General features: G+C 44.0%; 1 protein-coding gene across 6 annotated transcripts in view; it reads right to left on the bottom strand.

Annotated features, from left to right (window-relative positions):
* Positions 1-22,259, bottom strand: part of Stox2 (storkhead box 2) — a 230,855-nt gene that overhangs the window by 6,736 nt on the left and 201,860 nt on the right. For 3 of the 6 annotated variants that reach the window (XM_032918839.1, XM_032918840.1, XM_032918842.1), the window contains 2 exons: positions 15,932-16,084; positions 4,736-7,001 (listed from right to left, as the gene is read on the bottom strand). In XM_032918839.1, coding sequence (XP_032774730.1) covers positions 4,736-7,001; positions 15,932-16,084 — 2,419 coding nt within the window. Of the gene's footprint in view, positions 1-4,731; positions 7,002-15,931; positions 16,085-22,259 lie in introns of those variants that run through there. The other 3 variants (XM_032918843.1, XM_032918844.1, XM_032918845.1) reach the window with 1 other exon arrangement.

Below are 22,259 nucleotides of genomic sequence, written 5' to 3'. Positions count from 1 at the left end.
CACACTGGCTTTAATAACGACTACACATGCCATGCCTGTGTGATGACTTCGCTAAAAACTGGGAATTCACAGACATCATGGCTCTTGGAAAAGCTCCTAATTGTACTGAAAGATTCCATTCCTTTTGTTTGCTTTCAATTAGATGTTAATTTGGCGGATGGACTTCAAGCGTGCCACTAGCTGACTTTACCACACAAACAGGAATGAAAGCATTTGTAAATACTTTATACCGCCATCTCTATTTTAACACTCCAGTTAAAACGTAATTATATGTTCACTTAAAAAATGTTTTATCTCCCCTCTCCCATTTATTTGTGAAGCTGCAATTCATTCCTGCCTCCCTTTGGTAGAAATATTTTTATTTCTTAAGGATGAGGTGATTTCAAAACTTCATTAATTCCGTTTAAGTTTTCTAAATCAGAAATACTTGAGTTGATTTCACTGCTATAGGAGACTTAAAACGTTCATGTTTGAAAAGTGCAGAACGACAACAGAAACAAGATCACTCAAGCTGGGCTGAAAGGGAGGGGAAAGGTTCTCTATTCAAGGTCCTCAAAGTGACTTTAAAAATGTTCACCTCCTTACATAGAGCAAAACAACCAGAATTATTCTCAAAATGCCCACCCCACTGGCAGGATTCAAAGTTCAAAACATATTTGAAGAATTGATCTCCATACCTAATCTAAGCCAGCTAAACCTAGTTATCAGATGGTCTAGACGTCATCTCCTCCCTTAGCGGCGAATCCTGACTGGGACCTTAGCACTGAACCCTTAGCACCTCGAGTTTGCATCATCAAAGAGCCAAGAATTAATTGTTTGAATGGCCATATATTCACTACCAAACAAACGACAAAAGCCCAATACTCCATTTTGGATGGAGAGGATCACTGTGTTTAAAGAGCTAAGTCAAGTTCTTCCATTCAGCCTCTGCTAGCATAGGCACGTATAAAGAGTACTCCAAAATGCCACCGAGGACAGAAGGCTTACCTACTTACCTGCCTGACCTCTTTCCCCAGAAAATCCATCAGTAGTTTTCCAGAGCTGTGACTGAGGTGTGGGGTCAGTGGAGGAAGGATGAAGGGCAAAGAACATGTTGCATCCCAAAGACTGATTTAATGGTGCATCCCATTCACTGCACTTTTAATCATGGAAGCCATTTTAAAAAAAACTATGGTGTGTGTGTGTGTTGTGTGTGCGCACATGCACCATGATACGTCTGCAGAGAACAAAGGACAACTTGTGGAAGTCGATTCTGGTCTTCCACCATATGGATCCTGGGATCAACCTGAGGTGTCAGGTTTGGTGGCAAGTGTCTTTTATGCAGTAAGTCATCTCATGAGTCCATGGTAATAACTCTTAACAGCATCTAACTTCCTCATGTCAATAGTGGGAGAACTGTGCTATGACTTACCTACTTAAGAGTGACTGTGAAGAAGAAATAAGTGGCACCTTAAAAAGCTAGGAAGGTGCCATTTCTGTTACACATCCGTCATATAATCAGTGTAACAACTACTGTGGATTGGGTTGGGACGCTATCGCCAGTGACATTTGTTTATGGGAAAATGAATTGTAAGGTCCAAAACAACTTAACATTTATTGTGTGCCTGTTGAATTCCAGACAATGGGCTTGGGACTGGAGACATGAATTGTTCCAACATGACACATTAGCTATGTCTCTGGAATAAGATGCCCTTGATCACCTCTGAGCTGCATCTAATGCTTTCATAGGGATAAATAGACACAATACTCCCGTTTCTGCAAAGAAGAGATTTCATTACAGCCGTGACCAGGACCGTAGTTTGTGATGCTGATATAAAGGGGTCTGGATATACTGAGGAAAATCTAACAGCTTTTTACTAATAAAAACATTTCTCAAATTTAATTTTGAAAAAAATAAAAAGCAAATGGAACACAACGTTTTAAAATGAGCTATTTAGGCCAGGAGTGGTGGGACACATCTTTAATCCCAGCACTTGGGAGGCAGAGCAGGTAGATTTCATGAGTTTGAGGCCAGCCTGGTCTACGTAGTGAGTTCCAGGATGGTCATAACTATGTAGAATGACTCTGTCTCAAAGCAGGGTGGGGTAGTATTTAGGATTTCCTAGGTGGAAGATTCACAAAGTGGTTCTGCTGTTCATCCTCCTTCTTGCAAAATGGCTTTCCAGGGCACATGCCCATGGCTGCCTCCAGTCTCTCTGGTATTTGTGTGAATGTTGTTCGGCTGGATGGGGAAGTCTCATATTTGAAACAGTGACCATTTTATGTCAAGACTTTTTATTTTAAATATTACTTTACTTTTCACTGCACAGTTCCAGTTTCGTGTGTGTTGTAATATTCTTTAGTTTCCACAAACTGGACTAGAAACATAGCTAACCATAACTTCCGGATAAGCACTAAATGTCTTCAAATGTAGACAGAGAAACCATTTTTTCTTGGGATAATCATTATTGCTCAATGAATTATTTTGAGGGAAGATCCCTATGAATGGTCTACTTCAAATTCATTCCTCACAGTAATGGCACAGCGGCCACATGACAGTGTAATTTCACTGGAATATCACACTCAAGTTGAAAACTCTGGAAGCCCCGTATGTTCTTTTCATATCCTTTCATGCATTAGGAAGGTGACTTGGTGACCCTAGAGAAGTGTATAGAAAGTAAGCTTCCAACCAAAGGGTCTTAAATATAAAACAGTAAAATTAGGAATTCTTATATACATTTTCTGCTTAAAGTTTTTGGGAGTTCCACATGTTCCAGGAGAGGAAATCCAATTAGGTGTTAATAGACAGACCCATGGATGGTGGGGAAAGGTTCTCTCTCTTCAGAATGAACTTTTCCTTCTACAGTGACAAGGTATTTAACTTTTAAGTGCCTTACTTGAAAAACAAAAATAAGCTTCCAGAAGTAACCCTACTTATGAATTCTGTCACACAGTCCATGTTTCATGATAATACACTCTGTGAAGATAATGGTTCAACTATCTCATGATTATGTCTTTTTACTCCTAAACAAACAAAAGTTTTAATATTATAAAAGGCTTTGGGTTAGAACCCACTCACTCCCACCATCTCCTTCAAAACTGTCTTGGGAGTACCACCATTTACTGCCTAAGTCCAGGTGCTGAGGGGGAAGTGTGAAAGGCTTGAATGAAGAGTAAGGAAGGCATCAGGCAAAGGAGTCTAAACGGTACACAAATGGGCATAAAGACACAAGCAAGAAAGCCATCTTTTCACCAGCACTGTCTTTTAAGTTTTATCACAGACCTTCAATGATCTGGTTCCTCCTGCTAGGATTTTTCAAGAGAGGAAAAAGGGTAGAACAGGAAAACAGATGGATGGGAACAGAGAAAATCAACTAGAAAATAAAATCTGTATAGGGAGTAGAAAAAATATATTTAGCAAAACATTTTCTTTACAAAGACCAGGGCCACTGCTTCCTGGAATTTCTCAAGATCCTTAAGGTCCCAGGGCAGACCTGAGCTCCTGGACTCCCTAGCTGTTTACCTGAGTTCCAGCTCTGATAGATGTCTGTTAGACATCAGAACGTCTATTTATGTGTTAGCTTGGAAAACACGGCTTCATGACTAAAAATAATAACAAGTCAAGAGCTGGTTCTTTAAGAAATAGCAAATGCCTAATTATGGAATTAACACTATCAAAATTCCCATGTCTGATCTTGGGGTAATGTGTCCCCAAGATACCCAGAAATAGGGTGAAATGATCACAACTACGTTCATTATAATTCTGCATAGCGTAAGTAAATGAATGAAGTACCGATGTGGGTACTTCCTGTGATTATAAATAGTATAAGATCTTGGGAATTGGAGATGAAGATGTGTTCATCTCTCAGGAGTATTTCTACATCTTAAGAGTCACCAATCTGGAGCAGGATTTAGAAGCAAGATTTAGATTCCAAGTTGCTGTTTAATGAGAAGAAAAGAGTTATGGAGGAAAACAGGAAGTGTAACATCCCGGGGCGTGTGTGTCACCTCTGAACAATGTCCGTGCGTGGGAGAGCGCCGTCAGGTTTTATACACGCAGCACTGTCAGTACTGCTGAATTATCAGGACACTAAAGGGCAGTGTCCACACAGACAGTATCCGTTCTACAGCTCGGGCAGAGAAGTGCGGGCAACTGTTTGGACCTAATAGAGCTGAGGTCCCTAACTTTTGGGAAAAGAACAAGCTTCCGTGTCTCTGTCCACACAGAAGTGGAAGAAGACATCTAAACAAGTAGAACAAACCACGCACAGTATAGGAATTAAAGTGATATCGAACTCCTGGATCCCTTGGAAAGATTGTAAAACCCATTACTATTTTCCTCATTAAAGGATCCATTACCCTAGCACCAAACTGCTTCCCACCGCTTTCTTCCAACTGACTATCTTCATCCTACTCACGACATTACTTTTTTGGTTTCTGAAGGACTTAAAAAAAAAATCCCTTCTCCTGGTTGTCAACACAATAGAAGAAAACCACTGGGATGTGTGGTCAGATTAGACTGTGGTGCAAGCCTTAGGGAAGAAACCAACCCACCAGTCCAGATTGGTGATCTCTACAGCTGCAGAAACATTTTTTTTTTCAATTCCTGAAAAAGAAGTTAGAAACAGGCTGTTAACAACACAAGTCATGCAACTCACAGCCCTCATTCACAATCCGAGACTGTGAAACCAGTTATCTGCATAAAGCCCCGGGCCCTGGCGGGTGTACACGTATATAGAAGGACAGCTCGCCCTACCGTGGGGAGTTGAATCCACTGTCCACGGTGATGCTGCTACTGTCCATGCTGTCGAGCCGGGCTGAGTGGGTGGCTCTCTGGTTGCTGCTGCTATCGGTTTCCTTTGGGGCGAGGAGGGTGAGGTTCTTCTCAAACTTCCTCTGCAAGTCTCTTTCCTTCTCCCTCTCGAGGAGCCACTGCATGGTGCCCACATCATCTCTGTTTTTCTCCTCCTCTGTGTTTTTGTTGGCCCCTTCCTCAGAGTCGTCGTCGTCGGAGACGTTGTAATAGTCAAAGGAGGCCTCCTGGTTCCCTCCAGGCTCCTGCTGACGCTGGGACGGAGGCATGGCTTGGGCCGCAGATGTCCCAAGGGAAGGTTCCATTTTCTCACATCGGCCTGGCAGTGTGTCAGCAGGTGACTTCGGGTGAGATTTGAGGAGGGACAAGCTGGATTTGTGATAGCTGTTTACAGACAAGGTGCTGTGTAGAGGTTTGAACAGTGTGTCTTTGCTGAATATTTCTTTCCTTTTGTCCAAGTTGCTGGGTTCTGCACTATGATGTTGGACAAGACGGCCATTGGCCAACCCCTCTGCCACACCACCAGAGGCTACAGGGCCCCCACCTGGCCCTTTTGGTGACTCCTCCTTGTGCCCAACAGGATCCCTGGAAGAGTGGGGGGTCTGCCTCTCAGATGGAGACAGCTTTTTTACCCCCTCCACCAAGGTCAAAGTGTCGTGGTCCTCCTTATTCTTCCCTAAAGGAGACGGTGCTGTGAGCACAGTCTCACTAGAAGTGTTGCACTGAAAATAGTCATCCACAGCTGTTTTTGCCGGGCAAGGGCTGAGTTCCCCATAAGACGGCATACTCTCAGGGGATTTGCCTGGCTCCAAAAGGCTACAAGCACTAGAAGGTTCCTTGCTGCCACCAACTATTTCTGGAATGCACACCTCTTTATAGCTGGCAGAAGGAATATGAGCCCTTTGATGACCAATCGTTTGCGCAGGCCTTAACGTACTGTCGTCAATGTATGATTGGCTGGGTGTTTGGTCATCTTGGCTGCAGCCTTCAGCCAGGTCTTCCGGAGTCCCGAGAGAAGAAGCGCCCAGGGGGCCTTTGGAGTTATCCATTGACCTGGATCTCTCCTTGGCCTTGTTGGACCTCTCATTCCTGGACCTCCGGTCCTGGGTATGGCTGTGGCTTCGGTGCACTTTGGAGTGGGAGCTTCCCCTGGAAGGTTCGGGAAAGGGCATCTCCGTTCTCCTTTTGGCCAGTTCGCCAGACACATCCCATTCTGGCGTCATGGGGAAATGGGACTCGATCACGTTCGTGTTGCTGTGCATGATGAAGTTGTCTCCTTTGTGTTCAATGATGAAGCAGCCCTCTCTGGGGGCCCTGGTTAGAGGGTCGCAAAATTCATACTCCCTCTCACCGGGGATATCCAGATGCGAGCCATCCGAAGGATCTCCTTTGGACACTCGAGTCTTGCTGTGTGACCGAGACTTCCCGTGGGACTTTCGGTGAGTCCGGCTCTTTTTACTCCTTCCACTGTGGTGGGCGGAGGACCCGGCTTTGCTCCGGTGAGCTTTTTCTTCTTCAAGTTTCTTCATCAGTGCAGTGTGCCTCATGACATTTTCCACCGTCAAGTCCGGGTTGATACGACGGATGATCTCCATCTCCACCTCCCGGGGGATAGTCGTGGGCGTGTCCTCGTCTCGCAGAGGCCACTCCTCAGGAGGAAACTGGGCAGAGAAATTGGCCAGCTGTTTGGTCTTGTCTTTCTTAAAACTCAGCCGGAATAACTTAAGGCCGAATTTCTTGGACTGCTTTTCACCATCTTTAGGTTTAGAGAGAGTTTCCGTCTTATAAGAGAAATTTATAGTACTTTTGCTTTTATCAGTGGGTGGCATCTGGCACAGCGGAGGAGGGCAGTAAGGGTCTTTGCAGTCCTTGGCGGGCTTCCTCTGCAGAGTGGAGGCATGCATGCTGTGCATGTCTTCTCGGCAGCAGTGGCAAGAGTCGCAGTGCTTTCTGGGTAATGTCCTTTCCCTGACACAGCCTGAGGCAGAGGGCGTTATGGTTCCTGGTTGTGGAGAGGTACACTGAGACCTGTCAGGTACCCTCTCGTCCAAGTGGTACCACTTACTGTTAGTTCTTATGAGGGAAGGAGTAATGAAATAAGTCTGTGGGGTCACAATGAAATAGCCATCCGGAGTCGGATAGATTTTCCTCTCCCGTACCAGTGTGTTTAGGGTATGCCGTAGAATTTCTTGGCTTGGGGTTGGAACACCTAAAAGCAAAAAACAGAGATGCTTGTGAGAGGGAGGAAGGGACAGACAGGCTGTGTACCCCCGATTTTCAGAGTCCTATTAACATTGCCAAATTTGAGATATCACCTCATGACACGTAAGCAAGCTTCAAAGGTGTTTATTATGTTTAGTGTGAATCCCAGTTTCCTCTGCTGACTCCTATGAATATTACCACCTAGAGAGGGAAAAGGTGTTAAAAACAGGAAGAAGCTTGGGGATGAGATGGCGGAAGGACTCTTTGCCTAGCATGTGTGAGACCTTGTTTGAGTTCCATCCACAACATCTGGGCAATTGCTGCAAGAGAGAGATGAAGTTAGAGAGTTAGATTGCTACGGCTACAAAGCCTTTCTTAAGCATCATGAAAGAGAGACTGTTTTGAAAAGGACAGGAAAATGATGAAAAGTAACATAAATTTTCAGAAAATACTTTTTCAATAAGATCACCAGGGAAGAGAGGTTAAAACAACCCAATATCATGTGTATGTGTATATATACATATATATATGTATATATGTGTATGTATATATGATATATATATCACAGGCTGAAATGTTTACATATATACACATATATAGAATTACTTTAAAGTTAATTTTTATAGGTTTTATAAAAAAGGGCAACTTGATTTGACTACGTCTTTTCAAAACTTCTTTTAAGTTTGAGATTATAACTATATGATTTCTCCCTTTCCTTTCATCCCTCTCAGCCTTTCTGTATACCACACTTTGCTCTTTGTTCAAATCCATCACCTCCATGGGGGCTCACAGAGACTGAACCACCAACCAAAGACCATGCATGGGCTGGACCCAGGCCTCCTACACATATGTAGCAGATGTGCATATGGCCTCCCTAACAAGTGGAACAGGGGGCTGCCTTTGACTCTGTTGCTTCCCTTTCACTCCTTTCCCCTAGCTGGGCTGTCTTGTCTGGCTTCCATGGGAGAGGATGAGCCTAGTCCTGTTATAACTTGATGTGCCAGGGTCAGTTGGTACCCAAGTGGGGAGGCTTTCCCTTCTCAGAGGAGAAGGGGAAGAGGGAATGGAGGAGAGGAAGGATATGAGGGTGGGACTGGGAGGAGAGGAAGGGGGGCTGCGATCAGGATGTAAAGAGAATAAATAAAGTGAGAAAAAGAAACAAACCCATGTTCTCTGTTTTTATTCACTGTTATTATCTGTATTATATAATATTATATGTTTATGCATACATTTACACTTACTGTAAGATTCCCAGTCTGTATAATCTTACTCATATGCATGCTTTCAGAGGTGATATTTGGTTTTGGTATTGGGTAAACGATTGGTTGCTCTTCCCTGGGAGACACCATTTCTCCCATTCTAAGCATGACTACCCAAGCATGAGGTGAACAAGGGCAACAACAATAGACACGCCAAAGTGGAAGGGGTAAAAACCATGAGGTCTCAACCCTACACAAAGGACTGGACCACTCCAACATTCCTCGCAGCGTTGAAGTCCACGACTTTGCATGTTGAAACTGTCTACTGTGGTAGTGACAGATAACGTTGTCCTTACTGGCAAAAGCCAGCTGATGGAGGTGACTGTCCTAATGTCTAACAGTTGAGCCCTAATAGGTGCATTCACACACTAATAAGTTTGATCACGAAGACCCAAACATCTGCATTTGCTAGAACTTCATTGCCAAGGTGGAATACAGGTCTTACTGTGCCACGGTGTACACAGCTTTCCAGGGTATGTGCGTAAATGCTTAGGCTTCTCCTGAGAGAAATCCTCAGGAGATCAGAGATTCTCCAGGTTGCATGCTACTTACTTTATTCTTTGGATATTCTGCATCTGTCAGCGTCAGGTACATGAAGAGTGGTGGTATTTACACAATTGATTTAAACTTCTACAATTTAGAAACAGATCAGATCAAAACATATAAATACTGCCAATATTTGACACACAAAAAATGGCAGTTTCACATGAGTCAACCATCAGAATCAAAGCAATAGAATGTGGGGACTGAAAGCTTAGGTTCTGAGGCCAGACTGCTCTATTGGAAGCCCACTCTATCTCTGTAGTAGTGTTACTGGTTGGGTTGTTCTCCCCCCCACCACCACCTCATTCCCTACTATGGTTAGATCTAGAATGCTCCCTAAGATTCCTGTGTTAAAAGCTTGGTCCTTGCTGTTAAGGGGAAGAAGTACTTTTATACAATGAAGCCTTTAGGTCAATGGAGCCCTTGAAGGGCAGTGTGTGGCCTAGGCCTCTTCCTCTCTCTTTAGCTTCCAGGCTGTGATCTTACCCCAAAAAGCAGACTCACCACAAACCTAAAAGTAATGGGTCCATCTAAGCACAGGCTGAACCCTTCCCAACGGTGAACCTAAAGGAACCTTTTCTGTTTGCAAGCTTTAATTGTAATACAAAGTAAATATCTCCTCACACCTTAAGATTCTCACGCCCCCAGTGGTCCCCTCCAACTGACCTTTTCCTTTTTTGGAGATAGGGTCTTTGCAGGAGTAGTCAAGTTAAAATGAGGTCATTAGAGTGGGCCATAATCCACTGGGAGTAAGGTCCTTCTGGAAAGGGGAAAATGACACAGAGAGAGGCATAGGTGGAAGAGAACGACGTGAAGAGACACAGGTCAAAGATGGCTACCCCGCAAATCAAGGAGAGGTGCTCAGAACCCAGTCTTCACTCACAGCTTTAGGCAGGAAACAGACACCCCTGCGGACATCGTGACTTAGGATTTCTGGTTTCCAGAGCTGCACACTACAACTTTTTCGCTGTTCTCCCTGTACCATTGTAGCAGCCCTTGAAGGTGGTGGCATTAAGGCAGCTGGCAACTTAATCTCTGGGGCGTCTATTCTCCTAGAACTGCTGGGAGTTTATGTGAACTTGGTGCATGCGCAACAGTGTGTACCAGAGAGCACCTGTGCAATACACACTGGCCATTAGGAGTCCCACCTTTGGGTCAGGACCTATGGGAACCCAGATTACCTCCCAATGATGTGCTGTAGCAACTGGAACATCTGGGTGAGCTGAGAAGTCTGTGTGCCCTCAGTCCGGTCAAACAATGAAAACGGGATCTAATGCATTAGAGCCTGTCTGGCATTCTCAGTTAGAGGAAGTCTGTGGACACAACAGAGCATCCCCATCTATGTGTGCTCTCTTTGGAAGACATTCTTAGCAAGGAAGAGGCTCACACACAGCACACTGCTTAATGTAGCTTCGTTTTAATTAAACAATTTACCTTGTGTTATTAAAGGAAGTTAAGCTACTTTTTTTTCAGAGAGAGAGAGAGAGAGAGAGAGAGAGAGAGAGAGAGAGAGAGAGAGAACACACCTAGTGTGTAAGAGTACCCACAGAGGCCAGAAGAGGACTTCAATCATCTGGGACTAGAGTATCATTTGGTTGGGAGGAGCCTAACGTGCTGAGGATCTAACTTGGGTCTTTTAGAAGAACAACAAGTATTTTCAACTGCCAGGCCATCTCTCTCTAGCCCATGACTCCTATTAAGAACAGTCATTACTGTTGGTCTTGGAAAACTCACAGATTCATATAGAATCATGAGCACAACATAATATATGCTATTTACCATTAAAAAAAATTTCTCTACTTACTCCCAAGTAGAGGGACAAGAACCATCTGCATTTTATATACCTTTGATTTTCAGCTACACCAATCATCATTTACTTTGAAAACATCATCATTTACTTCTCCCAGTGGTAGTGAGATAGACAGAGGTGCCTTACTATAGTAACTCGTGTTTCCAGTCATCTTGCTAATCCTGAGTCTACCAGTTCTGTTAGACACTTGCAGGGCTAACCTGACAAAGTGCTGATAACCTGCAGGCTTTATCGTTTCCAGATACTACCCCTGTAGTTGATCATGAATCAGAACTGGAGAGGGCCAAGAACAAAACTCAGCTCTGTAATCTAATGGAGCTAAAGCTGGACCTCTCCCCCTTCCGTGCCTTCACAGCGTCCAAAGCGAAGGTTGCTCGTTAAAGTGCATCGTGACTACATGATATTTCTCAGAGCCTCATTGTGCTTTAAACCTGCAAATATGATTAATTCTCAGAACAGAGAATGTGAGTGATTTTAGATTAAAATGTGTTTTTATTTGAAGATAGGATCTGTGTCCATTGTTCTGACTGGCCTGGAACCCAGGAGCTCAAGCAATCTTCACCCATTACCTTCAAGAGAACCTGGGTCCACAGGCACATGACATCACGTCCGGCTTTAGATTGGCATGTTTAATGGCCTTCATTGTGTTATAATTCTTATTTGTAAAGAACACTGGCTGTGTGAGAATTCAGGAAGATGAATCAGAGAGAACATGAAATGTTCTGCAGCTAAGGCTAAGCCAGCTTCAACCCCACATCCAGTCTCATGGTCTTCCATTTGCCTGAAGTGAGTCAGCCTTGCTTCCAGAAAGACCCGATTCTAACAACTTAACAAGGATTAGCCCAATGTAATTGAGCACTTATCCTGGATGAAAGGGTGAACAGTTCTTTAGAAATCTGAAAAACAAGTGTTCTCTTAAGATCGTTAAAAAAAAATATTCTTAGGCCGGAGCTGTAGTTCTGTGGTAGAAGACTTGCTTGGCATGCGCAAGGCCCTGGTTTCAGTCTTCAGCATGGCCATGTCTTTCACACACACACACACACACACACACACACACACACACACACACACGCACACACCCCCACAGACATACCACATACACCAACACACACAAAAGCAAACATGAACATGCAATTCTGTATGGAAAACTGGTGCTTAGAATTTGTTGAGCTGATTTTCAAAGTTCAGCTCATAGCAGTGGGGGATATGGAGCCTGAAGTGGCCACCCCCTGTATCCAGGTAGGACTCCAGTGGAGGGAGAGGACACCAAATCACACAAAACCTTCACCCCAAACTTTCTCCTGCCTCAAGAAGTGCAGGGACAAAGATGGAGCAGAGACAGAGGGAATGGCCAACCTTGACTGCCCAACTGGAGATCCATCCCACGGGCAAGAACCAATCCCTGACGCTATTAATAATAACCTCTTCTACGTATACACAGGAGCTTAGCATAGCTGTCCTCTGGGAGGCTCCACCTAGCAGCCAACAGAAACAGATGTGGAGACCCACAGCCAAGCATTAGCTGGAGCTCAGGAAGTGTTGTGGAAGAGCTGGGGGAAGGATTGAGCAACCTGGAGTGGATAGGGACTCCACAAGAAACCAACAGAGTCAACTAACCTAGACCTTTGGGGACTCCCAGGCAACGAACCACCAACCAAAGAACATACAAAGGATGGACTTAGCTGTTCTCCCCACCCTTTTACATACGTAGCAGATGTGCAGCTTGGTCTTCATGCGGGCACCCCAACAACAGAGCAGGAGCCTACCCTGACTCTGTGCCTGTCTTGTAGATTTTGATCTCTAATTGGGCTGCCTTTGTCTGGCCTCCGTGGGAGAGGATGTTTCTAGTCCTGCCGTGATTTGAGGTGCTGGGGGGGTGCATTCAGGGGGATGCAAGGATGGGGAGAGGGGCCCTGTAAAGTGGGTTCCAGGAAGAGAGCAGGACTTTGAAGAAAAAAAAAAGAAGAAAAAAACAAAACAAAACAAAACAAAAACTATCATTTGTTTCAGTTTACTGTTCTACTAGAAAACTTTAATCTTTGGAATACCAATGTCCAAAGTACTGAAAGATCACACTCTGAACTATCCTTTTTATTTATCCATGAAACATATCAAATATAAGAATTCAAATGTTTAAATGATACTTTATTAGACTCCTCCCCTTTTTCTTCAAATAGTAAACTACAAAAGAAGTAAACAGCCGTACCTTTAAAACAAAGAAGGTATTAAAAACCCTCCAGACTTCTAGAATTGTCACTGAAAATAGATTTTTTTCAAGGAGAGTTTAAACAATGTTAGGTTCTCCATGATGTTTTGTCCTGACACAGCCAACAAAAAAGCAACAAATAAAAGAAGGAGAAGAAAGGAAAGGAGGCAGGCACAACAAGAAAATGTCATTATTTTATGAAATACTAGTTAAATGTTTAGAGCTATTAAGTCAGGCATAATGGCGTACATCTGTAGAGGCAGACGATTAAAGAATATTCAAGGCCAGTGTAGCCTACACAGTGAGACTCAGTGTCTCAAAAAACAAACATTTAAAACGAAACTAAAGAAAACAAAGGTTGTTACTAAAGAAAAAAATTAAATAATTAGGACTGTGTCCTGGACCTGGGTTTGTCAAAGTTTTTCTATGAAAAACCAATTAGTAAATCGTGGAGGCTTTCTGGGCCCTGTGACCTCTGTTGGCATCTCCTCTGCGCTACCACTATGTCCAAGGAGCCAAAGATAATACCGAGATATCTGTGTTCCAATAAAACTTTACTCCCAAAGACAGGTGGTTCAGTCCTTCTAGGCCTGCAGGCCATGCTTTGTAAAGTCTACATGGTGACCTTGCAAATGTCTAGGTCTGGCCGATGGTCATCAGTGCGTTACACAGACAGAAAGTTTTGGTTGGTGCCTCATTACCACAGAGGCTGGCAAAGGAGGTACTAATTTGAGCATCACCGGTTCCCTTTTCTAGGGTGCACTGTAACTTTGTGGCACTGTTTGCTGCTCAGCAGGGATGAGCATTTTACTATCGCATACCAGCTCTGCATTCTTTACTATTTCATAGTGACGGGAAGCATGGAACCGCTTCTGAGGACACATGGCTTCCCCGTGAAGCTGTATAACCAACAACACAAAGACTTTAAAAGCAGCCGGACTGTTTGATGTCTGAGGCAGGAGCTTAGGTCTACTGCAGGAAGAGGGTTTTCGAATCCCAGAGGGCAGCATTGGCTGAGAGCATCGCTCCTCCTTCCCTGGGGATCTGCACCTCTGTCTATCTCACTACCACTGGGAGAAGTTGTCTGGTCGCTAGAAAAGGAAGGATGTTAGGGGATAATGAAATGCTATAACATTTAAGATGACTCATAGGTTGAAAGGCTAAGCTGATATTAGTGTTTGAACAGCATGTATAATATAAAAACGCTGACGTTTAAAAAGCAGGGAAGGCATGGCTGTGCACACCTTTAGGCCTAACTAACACTCAGGCGGCAGAAGCAGGAGGATCTCAGAGTTTAGGGCCAACTGGTCTATAGCGTGAGTTCCAGGACAGCCAAGGCTACACAGAGAAACCCTGTCTTGAAAAACTAAAAAACAAGAACAAAAACAAAAAGAACAATAACAAAATAGGGAATGTAAGTGGAAGAAAGGAAGGGGGAGTTAAGGAGAGGGAAATGCAAAGTTTCTTTGAGGCAAGAGGTCAAGTATGGAGACCAATGATGGAGGGTTGTATTATTAATCTTCATAGAGTTGGTTCTTCCGCCCTTTCCGTGTGTGTGTGTGTGTGTGTGTGTGTGTGTGTGTGTGTGTGTGTGTGTGTGTGTGTGTGTGTGTGTGTTTTCTACACCTTGACTTCAGGCCAAGGCAAGATTGCTTTATCAATGCAATATTCGGGGATAAGATATGACCAAAAGGTTTTTTTCCGAAGACAGGCAGTGTGGGCAGGAACAGGGCCACCTTCTAAGTCCCAGCCTGACTCCTAGGACACCCTCAGACTTAGGACCTAAGTAAATACTCATTGTTGCACATCTCTGGCTATCTGTGGTTGCTTATCATCCGGTATTACTGTAGCCAAAGCCGATTCCGCCAACAGCGTGTATGTCCGAAAGTCTGTGACGAGCTGAATGGGCGTCAAGTATACCATGCGCTCATCTTTAATGTCATTCCTATTTCCACTTAGAAAGAGGTAGAGTCGTCAAGCTGGCAAACGGGCAGCCCCATAAAGTGTGCACTGCCCATCAATGTATACGTGTGCACACACAGAAAATTGCCTGGGAGGTTGCACATCACATGGGATTTTGAGATTCTCTTGGAACATTAGACTTCGCATTGATAGCTGGGGGCACTGCGCTCAAGAGGAATAGTGAGGCACCCCCTCAAGTTGGAGCAGAAGTGTCCAGTGTATCCCACTCCAAGCAATTTTCCCCACCGGAACCACCAATGACCATTTGTACTGCAGTGGCCCTATTGTCTTCACTTCGTAATATTTAAGGGGGAAAAAGGCGGGGGCTGGAGAGATGGCTCAGGAGTTAAGAACACTGACTGCTCATCCAGAGAACCCAGGTTTGATTACCAGCCCCCATGTGGCAGCACACAACTGTCTGTAACTCCAAGATTAAACACTCACACGCAGACATAATGTGCAGGCAAAACACCAAGGCACATAAAATAAAAGAATAAATTAAATAAAAAGGAAAAGAAGTACTTTTTTTTCCTTTTAAAACAAAGTCTCGATTCATGAAGTAACCCTTTTTAAGGCTCACTGGTTCACAGCACAAACAAGGGGGACTTATTTATTTTTGGCATTATTCATTTCTGTGGTCAAACTCTTAGGACTTGCATTCTATCCGCTTCTGAGAGTCCTGGGTTTATACGTTTAAGGAAGGCTCAACTGCAAATCATGAGTCGAATCTTGGTCCTTTTCACCAATTTCTTATGAAATTGACTTAATTTTTCCCCTTAAGTATAAGTTAAAAAGTATTATATCAAATTATAAAGATAAATTAAAATAAAATAAAAGGTACTATGCCTACAGTACTATAGAAGACACTATAATTAAAGGACTGATGTTGTTGTTGTTGTTGTTGTTATTATTATAAATAATAGAAGAAAGGTGTCTAGTCAGTTGGGTGAAGTTTTTATCTCCAGTGTTCCTTTAAAGCCCTGAAGCCCACACCCACAGTCTGCATCCAACAGTCCACACCTATAGCCCACACCTACAATCCACACCCATAGCCCACACCCACAGTCCACACCCACAGTTCACACCCACAGTCCACACCCACAGCCCACACCCACAGCCTGTATCCATTTGGAAAGAGCTCCATTCTTTCTCGTTACCTGGGAAACACGTCGTCAGGTGTTCCATCAGCGCCTCCTGGGTGACAGGCTTTCTCGAAGAGTTCATTGCCGAGATGGCCAAGCAAAGGATTTCCCCGAGTGGAATAAACTGAGATTGACTGATGGGGGACATACTGATTGGTGACACATCACCTGCAGGAAGACAAATTTGCAAGTGAGCGGGTTCATTAGAACACCCTACCATTTGTCACACACACACACACACACACACACACACACACACACACACACACACACACCCTCCCATGACTCTCCTCTATCCCTCGCATTATGAAGTCAATCAGCATTGAACACTGAAGCACATTGGGATCACAGTGGACTCCGCTCGGGTGGAAAGACTTCCACTCACGATGGATGCTCAAAGAATCTCCGCAAGCAAAACTCCCCTCCCTTAAAAATATGAGATCTCAAAACAGTGAGAGCTAAAAAGTCTTGTAACAAACAAGGTTCAGCAAAATAATTTTTGTTTTTATTAGCATGGGGATGATTTATGAAAAAGCAACTGTTCACATTTAGAGAAATGCATCTGCGGTGAGTAACGGTCACTCGTTCATTCACACGTTGAGGGTCTTCGTGTGCCAGGCATCTGCCAGAGGAATCGGGAGCTCACAAAGAAAGAGAAGCACCCCTTCCACAACTGTCTCTGCCCTCGGACAGTTCTATTTGAGTGGAGGAGGCAGTCACAGAGATCAAGGTCACGGTGTTGTGTGACAGCCACACAGCAGACGAACAGCCAGCTCAGAGGAGAAGATAGGTGAGCAGCATGTACCTCGAGCAGCAGGACTCAGATGTAGGAGACTCTGGGCTTTTCTAAGGCTTTGGGATCTCTATCTGGTGTCACGGGGCCTGGGAGGTGGGGATGCATTAGGGGTTGTGACAAGCAAGTGTTTTCCTGGGGGCTGTAGAGAAGGAGCGAAGCTCTGTAGGGACAACCATGGGACCACGGCTGAGTGCTCAAGGCAGAGCAGGTTACAGCAGAATAGAGACCAGGACCTTTTTCAGAACTTGCCTGCTAGGAGGGATGGCGGAGACAGGGGAGGCTGAAGAGCTTTCATTGAAGGGTGAGAGATTCGGATTCCTTAAGTATCAGCCACTAACATAAACTTGGCTCTTTGACTCTGAACTCTTTATAGTTTGCAGATGGTCCCAAGGACTGCTAGAATTTCTTAAACATCTCTGGGGTGAGGATTTGTTTGGTTTTGGACCCAGAGACGAGGGACTGAGGTGCATATTTTACAAACCAAAGCAGACCTGACCTCCAGGTCTCTACCTGGCATATCCTGTCCCCAACCTCTGAACTTTCCTGCACAGGGACTAAGTAAACTGCCCTTCCTGCAGAGGTTTCTCTCCCCCTCCCCCTCCCCCTCCCCCTCTCTTCCCTCCCTCCCTTATGTGCATCCCTTTCTCTCTTTCTCTTCCCCTTGCCCCCACTCCTCAATCCTTGGGGCCAGTGAACTTGCCCTAGAGAAGCTTCCCAATAAACCTGCCCTAATCTAATCTAACCTGGCTTGAACTGGCTCATTTCACCAGGAGCAAAGAAATAACCTATCAGGATGGCCTCAGAAGAGGAAGAGACTCGGAGAGCAAAGGGACCAGGTATCTGCTCCTGACAAGCTGCCTGCCTGTATCATATTTAACTCAGTAAGATTTTACTACAAAAGAAGATCTGCTAAACGAATGAAGACACACACTAGAACAGAAGCTTCCCAACTTCAGTTACTGATCATCGTTACAGAAGACATCCCTTTTCTTTTTTTTAAAGATTTTTTAAATTTATGTATGTATGCGCATACATGTGTTTGTGTCTATGCATGTGTGTGTGGCATGCATGGAGGCCCCTGGAACTGGAGTTACAGGCTACTGTAAGCTACCCAATGTGGGTGCTGGGAACTGAATCCCAGATCCTCTGGAAGACCTTAACTGGTCTTAACTGCTGAGCTATCTCTGCGTCCCTTCCTTTCTTTTTATTGTTGATTCTTAAGCGACCTCTCTCAAGCAATAAGCTAACCCAGCCTGCCCAAGCCAAGGCTCAGATCAGCCTGTAACACTAAGCGATATCCTCTCTAGGATAGCTCTAGGTAGACCAGCCTCCCTGCAGTCATAGCAGTTAAAACTGAGCTCAGCTACATCGTCTAGGTCGTAGAAGAATACAATTGGGAAGAACTTGATCCCAACTTGGAAATGATGTAATGGGTGAAATTAGGCAACAGAGCTGGAGATCCCCGAGTGTTGGGCTAAATCCAGCAACTGTATTGGTCAGAGCAGCAGAAACATAGTGTCTGACACTTGGGGCTGGTGCCCCTCTCCCAGCCCAGTCCAGTTCAGCCTCCCCTCCTGAGGGCACCACTAGGGAGGTCCATCGGCTCTGCCACGGCTTCAGATGGGTATGAGAAGAGCAGGCTATAGTACTTACGGATCAAATCTAAATTCAGAAAAGGCCCAAGGAGACTTTTTTAAGAATCAGCAGAATCTAGGAACGGATCAACCAGAGAACCCACAGACTCCAGAAACTTTTCTGAGGCAGAGCCTCAGAGGAGCTTTGATACTACCTGGTGGAGAAGCAGCAGTTAGGAGAGAATACAAGGGATTTACAGATTCTACTAGGAAAGTCACTTTTGTGCATTGAGTGGGCAGGGATGTTCAGACCACACCCAAGACTCAACAAACAAACCAACAACCAAACCAAACCCAAACCAAAACACCTGCTGAACCGAGTGTGGAGGACTATGGGAGTGGGCGGGCATGCAGCCCTGTGTTTAAGCAATCGAAATCAATCTCTCTCTCTCTCTCTCTCTCTCTCTCTCTCTCTCTCTCTCTCTCTCTCTCTCTCTAAAATATACAGTTCTCAAACAAGTTATTACTCAAAAGCACAAGTGAACTTGCGCTGAGACTGCAAAGCCTGGGTGGGGGATGGGCTCATCCAGAGCCCTTCAGTCTCTCTTTCATCTGACTTTGACTTGGGAGGCACTGAAGCCTGCGTTTTCTCTGAGTTGCTACTCTAGCCACAGGGACCTCCAAGTCTTCTGGAATGAGTCTAATAGTCAGCAGTAAGGAGGATGGGGTCTGCAGCCAAAGGAAAAGACCAAAGCAGATTGACCATCTTTGGATCTTTCAAAAAGTAAAAGTTTCTCACAAGATCAAGCCACAGAAATACTAAATGTAATTGCTATAAATACAGGTTTGAACACTCTGTGATTTTTGCGTAGATTACAAAAGGCTGCTCTATACTGATGCCAATTAGCAAAGCCAACTAGTTTTTGCTTGTCCTTCTGCTTCACGGTTCGTTTCTGTATATCCTTAGTAGCTTCTTCTCATTCTCTGAGCCCCACTGTGAGAGGCAGAAACCATGAGCACGCCTCAAGCATTTTTGAGAAAAGCTCATTTTGGATACTGGCTGTCTCATCAGTATTCTGCATCAAGAGTATTACTTCCCTCTCCTCATCCAGTCCCAGGTCAGTCCACACCATTGTCTGTGCCAGCACTTCCTCGCATTGGTCCTGAACTCCAGCTGCAGAGCCCCGTATCCCACAAACCCATGCCTCCTGCAAACTCCCATCATCTCTCACCTGGTCTGTTATAATAGCTTCATGGTGTTCAGCCTTTCTTCCTTGGTTTTTAATAGCCCCTTTCTACAGAGCAGCCAAGGTCCTCTCGTAAGAAATCATAAATCATACCATTTCCCTGCATTAAACCCCACAGCACTGCCGTTGACACTTGCAGAGAAATCTGATTCTTTATGAGTTCTACAGGATTTGTAGAGTTCCATCCACCCACCTCTGTGGGATCGACTACCACCCCCCCCAATTCACTCACCACCTCCTTTCTCATGACAGGCTCATGACCTCTGCCTCTTGTTCTTGCATCCTGACAGGATGTTTCTGAACTCAGGTAAAGTCTCTCTCTCTCTCTCTCTCTCTCTCTCTCTCTCTCTCTCTCTCTCTCTCTTTCTCTCTCTCTCTCTCTCTGTGTGTGTCTGTGATTGTGTGTGTCTATGTGTGTCTGTGTGCATATGTATGTGTGTTTGCATGTGTCTGTGTGTTTCTGTGTGTGTATGTATGTATGTGTGTTTATATGTGTGTCTGCATATGTGTATGTGCCTTTCTATGTCTGTTTGTATGTGTGTGTTTGTGTGTCTCTATGATTGTGTGTGTATGTATGTCTGTGTGTACCTGCGAATGTCTGTGTGTCTGCTTGTGTCTCTGTGTGTTTCTATGTGTGTGTGAATATATATGTGTGTGTGTCTGTGTGCATGCATGCTCTTGGCCACAACTGATTCTGGGTGAACTTTTCCAGGACTTACCACTTGTCATCACATACATCACAAGTGAAAAGCCGTAGCCTCAGGGAGCCCCACTCAGTGTGTGTGTGTGTGTGTGTGTGCGTGCGCGCAAGTACGCACACTCATGTTTACCAATTACTGTCTCATTCTCTAAATTCTCCACAAAGAAGGAACCATGAACATCCTGTTCCCAGTACCTACAATTCACTGCTTATACTAGATACACACTACATGTTTAGTAAACAAATACATTTTTAAATAATGTAATAATATAAGGAGCATTTTAAAAAAAAATTTTAATTCAGATTTTAGTAAGCAATTACAGAAGAGACCAAATACACTAACCATTTTTTAAAGATTCTCCTTAATTAATTTCAAGACAAATGGCCCCCAAACACTGTATTTATCATAGAAAAAAATCATATATTAGGTGAGATTTAGAATATGCATTTAAGATCTGTTCAAGAGATTATCCGATCTCAACACAGCAAGCACCTTCAGAGTTATCAAGAATTTCTGGGGCTCTTGTATCAACATGATTGATGAGCCAGTCATTCTTAAAATATGCCACTGGAAAGTTCTTCCAAGTGCTGGAGAGATAGCTTAGCAGTTAAGAGTGCTTGCAACTCTAGCAATGACCCAGGTATAATTCCAAGCACCTGTATGATGGCTCGGAACCATCTTTAACTCAAGTTCCAAGGGCTCTGACACCCTCCTCTCTGTGAGCACTAGACACATGTGTAGTATACATTAATACGTGCAGACAAAACACACATACACATAAAATAAAACTGAATTACATTTTAAAGAAAAAAGGAAAATTCTTTCAATAACTACTCTACATTTTTTTTCCAAAAAAAGACAAGAAACCACAAATACCATTAAAATATGTGACTCAAAGATACCAACCTTTGGCATAAATTATGAATTGTAACTTACTTGTCTGCATTTTTATTTTTATTTTAGTTATGGATGTGTATGTATGTATGCTACATGAGTGGCTATCCTCGGAGGGCAGAAAAGAATGTTAGAGTCTCTGGAACTGTTAAAGGCAGTTGTTAGCCACTGACTTGGGTGCTAGAAATGAAACTTGTATCCTCTGGAAGAGCAGTAAGTGCTCTTAACCACTGGGCCATCTCTCCAGAGCCCCCCTAACCTTTAATTCATAGGACAGATTTTTCTCTGTGTTTGAACAGAGTTAGGGAAAGTCAACCATGAGCTCATAGGTACTTTGTGGGTTAAAGAATTCTTTCTGAGCAGCTACCATTTCACCCTACTATACCAGAAAAACAAAACAATATGAGTAACTGGACTTTATTGTAGCTTTATTTTCTGTCTAAAAATATTTAAACACTCCTTGGGGTACAAATTCCCAAACTAGGATAATTCAGATAATATCAAACTCAGAGTAGGCATTCCATGTATTTTTCCTAAGTGAACTGAAAATGTGCAAAGACCGAAAAATGTTCCAATCATAAGGGAAGAGGAACATTCAACGTTCAAAGAAGGTCAGTCAAATTGTGGACACTGTTTTCTAATAAATTACTCTGTGAATTGGTTAGCTTGAGAAGGATAAGTTAGTGGGATGAATGAGGAGAGCCAAAGAGGTCCCCCCCCCACCATTAGAGGAAAGAGAAAACCTGCAATCATGAAGGGGCACGCTGACCAAACACGGGGAACTGGTGTCAGAGGAAGAGAAAAGCTGAAACCTAATCCTGGTAGACCAGAAGGCTTAGAACTTATTCGAACTAATCAAGGCAATCCTTGTGTTTTGTGAGGTCATATTCCTGACATGCATGTGTGAGAAGATCACTTTAGGGTCATTGCAGAATAAAGTGGTGCTGACCACTGCCATCCCCACATCAACAAGAAAGGCCTGACACAAGATACCCTAGATGCATGCCGGTTTTATCTTCCCATCTACCCATTTACATTCCTCACTTCCCCCTTGGAGAGTTCCACTAACTCGAAAATACACTTTTACTTTCTGTTTTATCTTCCAACTCCTGGCCACTTACTTTAGTTGAG

Source organism: Rattus rattus, chromosome 13, assembly GCF_011064425.1.
Source record: "Rattus rattus isolate New Zealand chromosome 13, Rrattus_CSIRO_v1, whole genome shotgun sequence".
In the NCBI taxonomy this organism is placed as follows: Eukaryota; Metazoa; Chordata; class Mammalia; order Rodentia; family Muridae; genus Rattus; species Rattus rattus.
This window is presented reverse-complemented; position numbering and strand designations above follow the sequence as displayed.